This window comes from Pygoscelis adeliae, unplaced genomic scaffold (genome assembly GCF_000699105.1).
Source record: "Pygoscelis adeliae isolate BGI_AS28 unplaced genomic scaffold, ASM69910v1 Scaffold188, whole genome shotgun sequence".
Classification (NCBI taxonomy): Eukaryota; Metazoa; Chordata; class Aves; order Sphenisciformes; family Spheniscidae; genus Pygoscelis; species Pygoscelis adeliae.
Window position 1 is genome coordinate 582,157 of NW_008825304.1, and position 14,526 is coordinate 596,682.

General features: G+C 37.1%; 1 protein-coding gene across 1 annotated transcript in view; it reads left to right on the forward strand.

Annotated features, from left to right (window-relative positions):
* Window positions 1–14,526, forward strand: part of RALGAPA2 (Ral GTPase activating protein, alpha subunit 2 (catalytic)) — a 194,040-nt gene that overhangs the window by 96,935 nt on the left and 82,579 nt on the right. The window contains 8 exon segments of the mRNA XM_009330132.1: window positions 2,206–2,346; window positions 5,301–5,432; window positions 5,950–6,044; window positions 8,060–8,150; window positions 8,315–8,491; window positions 10,676–10,869; window positions 11,381–11,479; window positions 11,739–11,894. Of these exon segments, the coding sequence (XP_009328407.1) occupies window positions 2,206–2,346; window positions 5,301–5,432; window positions 5,950–6,044; window positions 8,060–8,150; window positions 8,315–8,491; window positions 10,676–10,869; window positions 11,381–11,479; window positions 11,739–11,894 (1,085 nt within the window).

Consider the following 14,526-nt stretch of genomic DNA (forward strand, 5'->3'; position numbering starts at 1 on the left):
TAGCATGTTTCTGTGTTCCAATTCAGTGGGCTAGGGATTAAAACTCCTCATAGAAAATCTCCTGCTTTTGAATAGGAGATATTTTGCTGCACGGCTTCTTTCCTCATTCATAACAGGTTAGTTGTTTCTTACCAGGAGAATTTGAAGGTGATTTAGTATGTTCTTGTGGCTACAGGCTTCATAACTAAGCCACAGTCTACAGCTTAGATCACAAAACATTTTGGCATTGGAGTCAATTCATTCTTTGTGTCTGTTTTATTTTTAAATTCGGCAAGTTCCTATTTGTGCTCCAGTGGAGAATTCTTTCTTTCTTCTGCTACAGCATTTCTCCCCTAGACTTCTCACCAGAGCAGTATAGAGAACCTGTACTGATCAGCAAGGACTTTACTTGTGTAAAGTACGTTGTGTACGTTCAAATTAAAGAAACTTCCCACCTTTACTAAGAAAAGCTTATTTGGTGTAGGGAGCAAGTAGGTTGTCAGGTAGGAGGATGAACTTCATGTGTAAAAAGCCCTTAGTTTCATTTTGTGTCTCATGGTCATATAAAAAGAGAATTATTCTGGCTTTCATGGGATTTGTGATGATCAAGGGCTCCCAAATCAGCAGGTGCAAAAAAGTTTTATATTTGCACATGCGGTTTTAAGAAATAATCATTTCAAATATGTCAAATGTATATCCCTTTTCTAAGGTAACACTATTTGGAAACACACAAAACACAGCTACTAAGCCTCCAGAGGTGTCATCTTTCAGAATGAAATGTGGCAGTCCCTAAGGAGAATACAGAAGCCAGGGCTGTTCACGGGAGGACTTTCCTTAGCAGAGTGGACACTTTGGGAAAAGTGTCTTCCACTGGAGGCTTTTTAAAATCCCTAATATTCTCCCTCCTCCATTTAAAAACAACAAAAAAACCCCCTAAGTGAACATACAAATACCAGAGCACCTCCTGCTTCCAGGTAAGACTTTCTTTTGATCTGCTGCTTGCATCTGGAATTATAAGAGTAAGAACAGAGTACTTCTGCAGCAGCAGAAAATCTTTTGCCTGCTATTCTACTTGAGTATTTTTGCTTCCTCCTTCCTCCCCTCTGACTTCTAAGTGTCAGCATTGACATTGCTGTATACAAGAAGAGAAATTGTACGGATTCTATGATTCTTTTTTTCCTAATAAATTTCTGTTAGAGACTTCTGTAATTCAGCATAACTTTTAGTAATACAATTGATAAATTGCTGGTTTTCTCTAAAGGAGACGTTAAGCTTATGACAATTGGGTATTAATCCATAAAATACCAAGTTTATAATGATGTTAGACAGCCTCTAGAGTGTTAGCCACCCTGGAAAGTGTTTTCCTCGTGGCCTTTCTTTTTCTAAGAAACAGTGAATTAAGAAACAGTGAACCCATTTAAGTGTTGCTATTTGGAAGAGAAATTCAGTAAGATATGCATTCAGACTGCACTTATCTTCTACCTTCCTTTGAGGTGACTTAAGAACTCCAAAAACTTTCATGTAACTTGCGTCCCTTTCATCATCCCGTTCAGAAACATAGAAAGCAGGGCTCAGCACCCCAAAACCAGAGTCCACAGGATAATTCAGGGTGTAAGGAACTTCGTCAAGTCTAACCTCCTGCACAAAGCAGGATCAGCTGTCTGTCAGACCAGGGTACTCAGGGCTTTATCCAGTCTGGAGCTGGGATCTTAGGTTTAAAAGCAAAACCAGATGCAGCTGTATCTTTAGATCGATTTTTGAGAAGCACACTATCCCACTTCTCAGATGAAAATGGATTGTTTTCAGCAAAGGTGAATGAATGTAAGAGGTAGCTGGTGTTGGGGGGGGGGAGCATTGCTAGTAGAGGGGAATTTGAATAAGTTTTCCATTCTTTATTTTTGAGCTGTATGTACTGCTGCAGGTACCTCAATGAAAAGAAAAAAAGGGAAGTCGAATTAGCCCAGAGATAGGAATCATACACTGACAAAATGAAATATTCCACGTTGTGGAACTGCTGTGATTCAGAAATCACTGATTATTGCACTTTCAATGTGTGAGATACAGTTGCACATGGTTAACTTACAGCTTATAGGAAATACTTCTGGGCTTAATGTTGTAAAACTATTTTTTTCAAAAGCTTTGTGTTTCATTGTATCATGACATTCAAAACACCAAATACTTCATAATTTTTTCTGACATAATTATTGCTTTATTTTTTCCTGGAAGCTAAGCGAAGCCAGTCTATCAGCAACTGTGTTCATCTTTATGAGGCTTTGCCAGCTACTAAAAGTGTACCTCTTCTGCTTCACACTGTGAGCTCTCTCTTACCTGGTATCTCTTACACTTCTTGCTCTCACAGACTGTCAGGTACTGTACTTTAAAGTCATCTTTTATATAAATGTTCTTTATATTTTTAAACTGCTGTCTGTCTACTCCCTTTCTGTCCAGTTGATTATTCTTTAGTCGTGTGGAATGAGATGTTTTGCACTGGTTCTGTTTTCCGTGCCTTGGATCTGTTCAAAACATGGTGTTAAGTAATACTGGTAGCCATTAAGAGATGAGCAAGTTTAATGGGAGCATATCTTTTCCTTTTGCAAAGTTACAAAGGGTGGCAAAAAGTGGCTGTTTCTAACGCTTTTTTGTTACTCTGTCACTGGGTTCATTGTCAAAATAAGAAACCTTTTCAGGGAAAAGGAGAGCAATATCTTTTCAAGGAACTACTGTAGAAACTAGTTGAATGCTTGAATGTATGAACTAGTGCAAGCAAAATACGCAGTCAGAGAAATGCAGCTGGTTGAGCTACTTGATTTAAAAGAAAAATCTCATTCAATCTGTGTTACACTCAGTTACAAATCGATGCTTACAACTGGATTTTTTTTTTCTTCTAAAGAACTCTTCCTGTAATTACTGATTTCAGAAGGAAATCTAAAAGATTTGTCTGTGCCTCTTATTTCTCAGATAGTGTTTGATTTCTCTCAAAATGTTTGTAGTACTGCAAGCAATGCAGGTTTTGTTCATTTTAATATTAAAGATTATAATGAATTACAATTAGATTTATGTTCCCTAGTAACTAAAGTAAAATTTATTTTAATTTCTTAATAAAAAATGCTTTTACTCATGCTTACACTTTCAATTACTTGGTTTATTAAAAGTTTCCAGGTGGTTGTTAAAGTTGTAATATAGTGCCAACCAAATATACTAAGGATTAGGAATGCAGAAACTAAAGGCAGCAATCCAGATTTGGGCATTTTAGTGGTTATTTGGACTGAAGTGGGTGTATTTTTGCTCAAAAGTGTTGTAAACTTTTTTCCTGCTTTCTATATAGTCTTCTCCTGTGGAACTTGCTGTTGTGATAAATAAAGCTCAAACAAACCCTAAGCATACAACTTCTGAACTGCATTCTGTACTGGTACCCAGACATAAATGTGAAAAACAGATGTAATGGCCTGAGAATACAAAGCTACTTTGTTGTAGAGCGTTCATCCTATCACCTAGCCAAGATGTGTTGGTGGAAGCAGTGAGATTTCTCTGTCATGTTAGCAGACTTTCTTCTATTTCTGTTTCCAGCTAGGAAGTCTCTGAAAATACGACTTTGTCACCTCCCATGTTTCACTTCCTGGGAGGGATTTCTGACTCTTGAGCCCCAACCGGAGTCATTAGCTGCTGTAGCAAGAAAAGAAAAGTTTTGTATGTGGTGCATTGTGGCTCTCTAGGGATTCCTATTCTGTGAAATATCTTTAGTGTTTTTTCATCTCATGCTGCTTACAGTTATCTTCAACTGTTCTAGCTAGTGGATATGGGCGTTGACCTGAAAGACAAACTTTTTAAAATTATTAATCTATTATTTTATTATTGCCTTCTGTAAGACACTTAAAGACAACAGTGATACTTCGAGGTCAGTAAATACCAGAACAGTTAGTTTTTGTACATGTGTATTTGAGATAATTTTCTGAAATGCATGCAATGTTTATTAAGTATTTAAATATTACTTAAATGCACTTGGTAGTGTAGATTGAGTGAACTAAGCGTACTGTCCTCCTGCTGCGGGCTGCTGCTGCAACCTGTGTATATTGGTCTGTCATCTCATATCCTGAGGGGCTGTACTTCTTGCTCATTTCTGAGTAAGTGTAGCCTCAACGTCAGTGCCTGTGGAGCAGACAGGAGGCAAAGCAGAGGAGAGGAGAGAAGAGGGGGAGAATAGAAAGGTGGTGGAAAGGTCGCTTTTATTTAATGTGCATATTATGTAACAATATGCTGAAAGAAATCTAGAAGACTCGATAATTCAGCCCATGTTCTTTACTGAAAAAAAGAAATTCAAGGGTTCTCATAAGAGTTGCTACAGCAGCATTTTTCATAACTTTTTAGAAAAGGAAAATAGCATTGGCTGTGCAGATTGAACACCTTGAACAGTCTGCTGGTGGTTCTGTTGGGTCAGCTTTGATGGGGTGTGTGGGCCACCTCTTTAACTGCTTTCCGGGGATAGAGTTAGCAATTAGGTTAAGTATGGTAGGTGGCATTAACCAGTGTCATGGCCATAACTAAAAGCACCACTACTGAATGCGAACATACTTGATCCTGAGTGTTAACTGTCTTTCCCTCCACCCCCCAATGCTAAGAGAAATGCATTTCTAAAAGCAGTGTTGCTAGCTAATCTCAAGAGTTCCCATTGCTCCTTCCCCAGTATGTCAATTTACTTTCTCACTTGAATTATCATGCCCCTCTCTCCTATTATTTCTCATTTTCAGTTACAGCAAAAAAGCTGCATGAATCAGTTTGTCCTCACAAACTAAGCCCAAATCATATGTAACTCAGATCTTTTTTTACTCTGAATTGTTGCCTTGTTGCCTTTTTTATTCTCCCCTTCCCCTCTTTATGGAGGAGAAGTCAGTAAGCACAGCATTTTTTCTGCACTCTGCATTTATAGTAGTTTTGCTGCCTCTCCTCTATTCTTTCTGTTTCCAGAACAAACAGAGTCTAGTTTGGGTCTCTAGCGCTGAAAAACATAGCTTTGTTCAAGTGACATCCTCCCACCCTTCCTTGTGCACTCCGAACCCCCAGATTAATTTCTGTTCTTTTTCTAGACTTTTTACCACTTACACTGCTCATACATCTCTCTCTAAAATTTACAGTTTTTCTAAGGATATTTTATAAAACTTAAATTATAACTTCTGTGACTAGGAGTTACATTCCAGCTTTGTAACTTGGGAGTTTTAATTACTTGAATGGGTTGCTTTTTCATACAGCTTTCTTAGATCAGGAGTTCACATGTGTATATAATTCTGAGGTCATGCAAATATTTTGTGTTTTAATTAAATCAACAGAAGTTGAAGAATCTCAACAGCTGGAAAATTCAGCAGAAGCTATGGGCCTATTTGCAGACCAAGAGCAGCAGCTAACTCGAAGTAGCAGCACTTCAGATATTACAGATCAGTTTCCATCTGATTTTTTTCAAGGTAATTTTGATAAAATATAGCCATATTGTACTTCTGAAGAAAAAGTGTTGAGACTTGTTCAGCCTCATAAATGCTACTTTGGTTTCCAGCTCTGTTCTGAAATGTTTTTTATCTCGTTTTCTTAGTAAATATACTGTTGGTATCTTGTTGCAAGAACTGGTTTTAAGAAGTTACAAACCACAAATGCAGGACATGACCCTTTATAAAGCAGGGCAGTTAAAAATGAAACCTTTGAATGTATGCATTTTGTATGCAACTCAAACTTTTTTTTTATCTGGCTTGCATTTAAATTATGTGTGTTAAAGCTAACAGTTCTACTTCTGTTCCTATCGTGCAAGTATGTTATGCTTATGAAGGGTTTTTCAAAACATGACGTATTCCATTTTAATGTTGTATTACTTCACTTAGCTATAAATATAAGTGTACATGTAAATGTAACTGAAACTTTCATATAATTTGCTATGTACTTTGGTCCCACAAATGTCTATATTTCTTGTTTACTTTCTAAAATTTCTAGGTAAAAAGGCTGGGAGTTCTCATAATTTAACTTCAGACTCCAGATCAGTTCAGGAAAATAAGGGATATACAAAGAAGGAACATGAAACTGAGCAAGTAAGGCAAAATAGAGAGCGATTATTGATAAGATTCTAACAACGTTTTATTTCCAATCAGATGCCTTTTAGTATTTAGAAACTCTAGCAACTGAAAGTGTGAAAAATCATTACTCACATTTCTAGAATGGAATCTGGAATTGAGCTGTAGCTGTTCATTATGCTATTTGGTACGATCATTCTGTGTCTCCTGATCTGGTCAGTTGCTTATGCAGTTTTATGTAATTGGCTATATTCTAGTCTTATACAAGACTTTTGTTCTTTTTTATATTAAATATAAACAAGAAGTTCATAACTTTTTAAATATAAATAATTCATGGCTATTATAGAGCTACAGTACGCTGCAATAAATGTTTGATAGTTCAAAGTGCTGGGGAAAATGCTTTCCTTCAGCACAATTTGTATCGCCAGCTATGTATTGCAGATGTTTGTATAAGTTAACATTAGGACAGGCAAGCTTCATAAATTTTTAATGCAACTTTTGAATAAAGGATAGAAATAATAAATGGCTGAGGCTGATCATCTTTGTGGAAGTATAATGCAATACATAATGGAGGACTTCAAGCTGAATCTCATCTTTGGACCTTGGTTCTCCCGTAAGTCTAGACTTAAAGAACCATTAACACTTAGCTCTAGAAAGGAGAGACAAGACATTTTCTGCAGAGTGCTTTCATTAATCGCTTCAGGAATAACAAAGTGTCTCAAAAAGGAAGGAAAAACTAGTCTGCTTTGCATGGTGGAGGGGAGAGGGAGAGAAGTAAGCTCAGTAGTTGGGAGAATTAAAAATTAACCTGGCTCCCCATTCTATTTTAGTGGCATGTGTTATAAAATATTCACAAGCATATGCTGCCGGGCTGTTACCAGTATTGCACTTTCACCCTTTTTGCAGGTGGAAGCTGGGGTTTTGACCATACATTCACTGCATAACTTGCTAATGTACCATGTGAACCAGTTTGGCTTCATACCACAACCCACTGAAATATTGTCATCACTGATCACTAAGAGCCAGATTTGCCAGGGAAGAAGGATTACTCTGCAGTCTATCAGGCAGCGCAAGCAAACATGTATTTCTTGGGGATGACTGTCAAGTCTCTCCAGTTTAAAAAAAAAAAAAAGCTACAATGTTAGATGATACAATAATAATTTCTACAAGCCAGTTGTCTCTTTGGTGGCAATAATCTGTTTTCTCAGATATATTCAGAAAGAATGAATGGATTTATGTCTGGCCAGTGGATCAGAAATTGCTTGAAGAAATTTATTTAAAAATAGTAATACTAATAATTGCAAATATCAAAATGGAATTTCAGAAACGTTAACTGAATTGAGGAATTTTAGAGTAGAGATTCCTCTAGCAGTTAGATCTAGTATGCTCCTAGGGGTAAGGCATTGGGGCTTTTTGTTGCATATTTACAATGGAAAACATGATACTCTATTTTTCTGGCAGAAATTAAATTTTGCTATTCTAGATGACATGGAGTTGCAAGAAATGTGAATTTGAAGGTGATCTGCCAGATATACAGAAAAACATTTATGCTTAGGGACAGAGCAGTATCATCTAGAAGCATAAAATTGTCTGAAGGGTTTTCAGCAAGTAGGCTATAAATCCATTTGGTGAAGAAGAAGGTGGTAAACAAAAGATCAGGTGTCTTTGCATGGGTAGTTTTGCAACAGAGTAATGCCCTGACATAAGAGATGACTACTAATTTCTTCCTGAAAGATTTTTTGATGCTTTTAAAAGTATTGAATGACTTCAGATTTGTGGAAAAACTAAGTAAAAAGTGCTGCTTGTTTGTATGAAAACTGAGTTTAAGAAAGGGAGGATAACAACTGAAATTGAAAGCATGATGGTTTCCTTAAGACATTTAAAGATATTTGGGTAGTCTAAATATTCATGAAAATATCTTGACTGAGTTGTAATTAATTTCCAATAACTGTGTGTGTATCTTCAATTTGCTAAAATATGATGTAGTTCTCAAAACTGTAATAAGATGAGTTTAATATTTTTTTTCTCTGAAGGTACTAGTACGAAGAAGCAGTAGTACAGCTGAATTAGATTTGAAAGCAGACTTGCAGCAATCAAACGGAAATTATAGAGAGAGAGAAAAAAGTGAGTTCCAAGAAATACAGTATTTTTCTTAAGTGTAGCAATTGAAATCAGTGTCCTAATTTTGTCTTGTTACAGATATATTAGATGCTTTTCTCATCATGCTTCGCTAATGTAGTCTTTAAAAACAGGGTTTGTGATCTTTATTAATCCCCTTCTTGCTTTAGGTGAAAGCGTTAGCAGTGACACATCCATTGGCTATAATAATGAAGTAGAGATCGCACTTATCCCCTGGCAAGCTTCTGAAGAAGACCATGAAGTTAATGCATCAGCAGATGTTTGTGTGGATCCTGATGCACCTCGCTGGCTTCAGCTTAGTCCTTCAGATACTGCAAATTTAACAGGTACTGTAGTCCAGAAAATATGTTTACTATTTTAGATTTTTATCTCAAAAAGGAGTTCATACAGTTCAGTTTGCTTATAAAAAGTATGTTTCGTTTGGCATGTATCACCAAGTTTCGATCATAGTGTTCATTCAAAAATGAGATTTGAATGCCCAGAGCTTAAGGAATTTGGATAATCAGATTGAAGCTGACATAGGTGCCAATAAATTGTGATCCAGAAAATGATCACACAGTTGAAAATAATTGGGTTGCTTACTGCGTCAAATTACTACTAATCAACTGAGATGTGCTAGCTCATCACTTGTGCTCTCTTAGCCTGCCCCAGTGTTCAAGTAAAATAAATGAATTTAATTTATATTTTAAGTTAATAGGGTTTATTTCATAGCAGAATAGTCTAAAGAAATTCCTTACTATATACTTTGACTGATAGGAAATAACTAGTTAATTCATGATAATTTCTCTCATCTTAATCCTGTTACCCTCCTTATTTATACTTCAAAGTACACAATACCTATACTCCAGTAGGATGTCATAAGTGGCATTCTCAGAAGAGTTAGTTTGGAAGTAAAAGTCCTTTACCTTTTCATTTCATTTATAGTGTCTTTAACATATACAACACTCATGATTATTTATGGAAATATTTTGATTCTTTGCAGTTTGTAAAGGTACCTTCCCATCTAATAATGTGAGTCAGAGATGTTAGTTCAATAACTTAATGCAGTAACATGTGAAACTAACTTACAGGCTGTTTTTGCTAACAGATATATAGTTTTAAGGATATCTTTTTCATATTCACTTTTTCTTTGAAATATCTCTAATGAACCAGCACACCTAGTTCAACTGTTCAGACTGCCATTGTACAAAAGGTAGCATGTAATACAGTACATGGTAAGGATTATTATGTATCATAAATTCATTGCTTTCTTTATGTCTATGATACAAGACATTGCTCCTTTGTGTGTACAAAGAGAATGAATTATATAAAATAACCTGAAAGGTAATGTAAACTAAAAAGAAAAATGGGGTAACAAATGTATAATTGCCCCACAGAGCCAGTGTGCCCTTACTGCATTTCTGGTTCTCACCCAAGTTGCAAAACTTGGTCTTGCTGTAGAAACCTCTATGGTGTAAGGCAAAAAAATACTGTGACGCCACCACTGAACAGCATAGATGCAATTTGCCTGATGATATATCTGTTGAAGATGATTCTAATGTGCTTAATAAATAACATCTGTTTTAACACTTTGGGAATTCGTAATGCCATAACAAACAAAACAAAAAAAAAGCAAAAAGAAATATAATCCTAAAAGCTTTTTTAAAAATAAATTCAAGCAAACGTAAAAACATCTAAAATGCCTTTTTTTTTGCTAACCTTCTTTGGGTTCTGGGAGGACACAAGTTATTTCCTTCTGCCTGTGTAGAGGTTTCCTGCAACTTTCCTTGAAACATGGGCTGCTGAGCACTGCAGGGTGCCACACTGGACCATAGGTCTGATTCTGCCTGCAGACAGGCTGCTACACAGCTTTTCCTGGTCTGATAGAAGATAATGTAACAGCTCTTGTCATTAAAATTTGCACTTCAATATGGAATTTTTTTTTTACTGTTTAAGCATATTAATTCTATTATCCTGACAGTCTTCACAAAACCCTGCTTTCCTTCTCAGTTTGCATACTGCTGTCTCAGGAACTGCTTCTGTATAAAATGATAATGCCTGAGCATATTCTTCATCACTAGTAGTGCATACTTTTTAGTTCCTTTGATCAGTTCCATTTCCAGGTCATTTTATACTGTGTGATCTTAAAGAAAGGACGCTTAGCAGTAGAAACATTACCTGTAAAAGCCAGTTATTGATTGAATAAATCTCTCAGAGTACGAGTGTTCCATTTAACTGCATTTGCCTCCCTGCTAAAAAAAAAAAAACCCCACCCTTGAGTGGGGGCAGTCTCTCTGATATAAAACTGATCTATAGCTGTGTCATCTCTATGTGGAAGCCCTTTAGCCTACATTTCCTGCCATTTTTTTCTTTGAATCGTGTGCTAGCTTGAGCAATGGAAAAGAGAGAGGTGATATGGTGGGAGAGAATACTTTTGAGATGGAAGGAGTAATATTCCTATTTTATCGACCAAATTTATACTGTACACTGCGTTTCTAATTCATGGAAATTGAACTTTTTTAAATTTACAGACAGTAGTGAATTCCTTGCTGATGACTGCAGTATAATTGCTGGTGGAAGCCTTATCGGTTGGCATCCTGATTCTGCTGCTGTGTTATGGAGGAGGATCTTGGGAATTCTTGGAGATGTGAACAACATACAGTCACCTAAAATCCATGCAAAAGTTTTTGGGTATCTTTATGAGTTGTGGTATAAACTTGCAAAGGTATCATATATGATGCTTACATCTAATGATAATGATTTTTCTTTTGTTGTAAAAATTTAATTAAATTTTATTTAGTATTAGCATCTGGAACATAAGCATGAGACTTGGAGGATTCTGTCATAAAGAAAGATAATCTTGTTTGATTTCTAGTAGGTATCCCCAATAGAGAATGTTCCTGTTCAATGACAAGAGAATTTAGATTAGTTAATTTAAATGGGGTGAGGAAACAGTAGCAAAGAAAATAGAAGTATAGAATAGAATACCGCAAACGTTGGTATTCACTGTAAAAGCCCATGGTATGACCTAAAATGGTAATATTTGCTGAGGCTGTGGGGAAGCACTGTCGAACAGTCTTTCCTGGTAGTTTTGGCTTAAGTAGGAACTCTGTATAGTGCAGGGTGTAGTGTATTTCAAGTAAATAAAATAAAATGAAAAAGTAATAATATGAAATAAAGAGCATTAATGAAGTAAGCTATCAGTTTTATTAACTCTCTTATTTCAAAAACATTAGATACGGGACAACCTTGCTATAAGTGTGGACAATCAGTCTACTCCCTCTCCTCCTGTCTTAATTCCTCCTCTCAGAATATTTGCATCATGGTTGTTCAAGGTAAGTTATTTGTAAAATTTTCACACATTAGTATTTTCTTCTGTATCAGTACTGAATTTGTGTATGTTTAGTTGCGTTATCTTTAATTTCTATAATCACTGCTGGCTAAGAAGATGAATACCCTCCAAATAGGACTCGAGTGTATTTTAATAAATACCCGGAACAGATTTGCTTTATGGAAAATCTGCTGAAGATACAGTTTTGCATTAGCTGGCTACTAGAAAAAAAAGTAGTAATACAAGGTTTTTGCTCTTTTCAGGCAACCACCCTGCCAAATGAATATAAGGAAGGTAAACTTCAGGCATACAGGCTGATCTGTGCTATGATGACTAGGCGTCAAGATGTTCTGCCAAATTCTGATTTCCTGGTTCATTTTTATTTTGTGATGCACCTTGGCTTAACAAGTGAAGACCAGGTACAAGCTTTACATGATAAAAAAATGAATTTATTACTATGTGCTGATGGAAATGTCTGTATTTTCATATTTGAAGATCTGAAGCAGAAAGGAAGCAATGCTTTGCCACAGTTGTTGCATGAAATTATCCTGTGTAGCCTAGTCTGTACCTCTCTTTAGATTACGCAGTCCTAACTTTCTCATTGCTCTCCCGGTTATAAATTTTTAAACAACAACTACTTATTTGTGACTTATTGTCACAACTGCATCACAGATGCTCGTTGATTTTTCTTTCTCAGTTTCCTGACATTTCTGAGGAATAATCTGTGATGAGTTTCTGTCCATCGTCATTGCACGGTTAGTGGGTCAAGCTGGTCACGTTAAAAATGTTCAAACACTCAGTTGATACTAAGTCTTGAGCTACACTGTGTGTTTGACCAGTATGTTTAAACTTTGGTTCTGCCAAAGCGGGAGCCGCGTGTGTCCGGTGGCCCTACCACGTTACTGTACGACTGTGATGCTGTGAAGTCGGTGCTTCCAGGGCAGCCGCTGGAGTTGGTCGGTTGTTCGCATTACTTACAGCTCCAGGGAGACAGCCGTTACTCCTAGCTCACGTTACAGATGTTTTTACCTTCTATGACGAGGTAAAATGCTAGACATGATCTTGGGCAAAGGAGGGGCCGTGAAGAGCTTTATGTTAATTTATGAGCAGTGTCTGCTCTCAGCACACCCTTTGGAATGCCCTGTGCCATTGCTTGCAAGGACATCCTCAAAAATTAGAATTAATGTTGTCCTCTCTAGACTTTTCCCCTTCAAGATTAGTCCTTCAGGGGATGTTTAAAACTGTCATACCAGCTCTCTTTAACTGCTGCAAAGAGGACTGAAGGGAGAACTGAGACAGAAGGTTATCTCACCACTGCAACCAAGAGGTGCTGCCAAAACACTCTGTTTCTGTGGATAAATGTTATTTCTAGGTCCCTGTGTCGTGGGTTGGCCTAATTAATAAAGTATTCAGCGGGAGATGAGGAAAAGACTTAATCTGTTGCGATGTAAGAAGATTATTGGGCCACAGAAACAGCTAAATACTCATAAAAACTATAAGAAATACTCTTGAGACAAAATAGAGAATATCTAAAAACTTTTTGGTGGTTTTATAGCTGTAGGAGTGAGTTTTCCTCCTTAAAAGGAACAGTCTAATGAAAGCAATGGCTAGAGCTGTGCTGCGGGTGCCAGCAGAGGGCACACAGACCCCTTCGTAAATCCTGTAGTGGTCACTTCTGCTTCTTCTGAGGGTTATTTCTGGTGCCTTTAGTAAGCCAGCAGGAAGAGTCTTGCACAGATTTGGTTATTTCTGAGATGAAAGAGAGAAGAGACGAACTGTTACCAGACTCTCGCTCTCTGAATCTCCGTTCCCCTTCTGAAAAGTTCGAACGTTTGGAAAATCTTCCTTTTAAATAGATAATGGGGGGAAAAAAAGAATAGAAAGGAAAGGGTTTTCTTCTGGAAAAACCTGAAAGTCCTGGCTGCTGCTGAAACTTAGAATAACTCATACGCATCTGCTGTTTATGAAGCACAAATGGGGGAAAAATAAAAGTGTAGTGGGAACTCCCCTTTCAGCCACTCTCAGTATGTTACCTGAGAGTAACGAAGAGCTCGTTACTCTTTCGTTTCACTAATGCCATTCAGATTTCAGACAGTTTAATGCTGCTTGGTGTACAGAGTAACTTCATTCCCCTACAAAAAAAAGTCTGTGTGATAACACCCGCTATGATCAGACCCCCTGAATTTTAAAAACCACACAGCATTAAATCCTCTCACATAAAACACAACTCAAGAAGCTTTAAGGCCTGATGTAGACCATATTTTTAAAAAAATAAATCACTTATATTTGAAAAAACAAACACCCTTAAATCAATATAGCAGCTACTGCCAACACAGGGCCATAGGGATGGAAAATGTCAGTAATTTTGACTTACGTTGTTTTCATCTACGCATTTCCATGAAATGGCCATGTTTTCAGAGGTGTCCAACTGTCGGCAGTTCCTTTTTTCTAAGCTAAAGGATGCTCTATTTTTTGAAATCTGACCGCTTCCTGGAGAACTGACTCCTACATAGAAACTGGGAGATTTTTAAAATGTGCGGTTGGTTGTTGCTGAACTGTTTCTCACCCTGTTTATTGCATTTTGGTGTTAATAACAGTTCCACAGATTTTAAGCCTCTTGCTTTGTTGCACACGGGATTTCGGAGTTACTTGTGCAGAGTTACAATCCAGAAGTTAAAGAAGATGAAGTGAAGACTGCGTAGTGAAGGCAGACCCCACATTGCACGTCATTCCAGGGCTTCCCAGATATTTTGCACGCTGATGCTGCTCTTTTGTTCTTCCTTGCCTTGCTCGGTTTTGCTTTTTTTGCCTCTTGGTGGCATACTTGACCACAATTTTTCTCTTGTGTTACTGTCCTTCCAGTTTTGCTTTCCTTAGCTATGAAAGTGGTTGAGGTGTTAACTCATGGTGCTTTGGAGCATGCAACGTGTTGATACGAAGCACGGTCCTTATACCTATTTCTGTATTTCCAGTATGATTAGCATCAAGGTGCTTGATATGTGTTGAGACTAGTCAGACAATTTGCGTGCTGAGGGTAACTACAAATGCAGG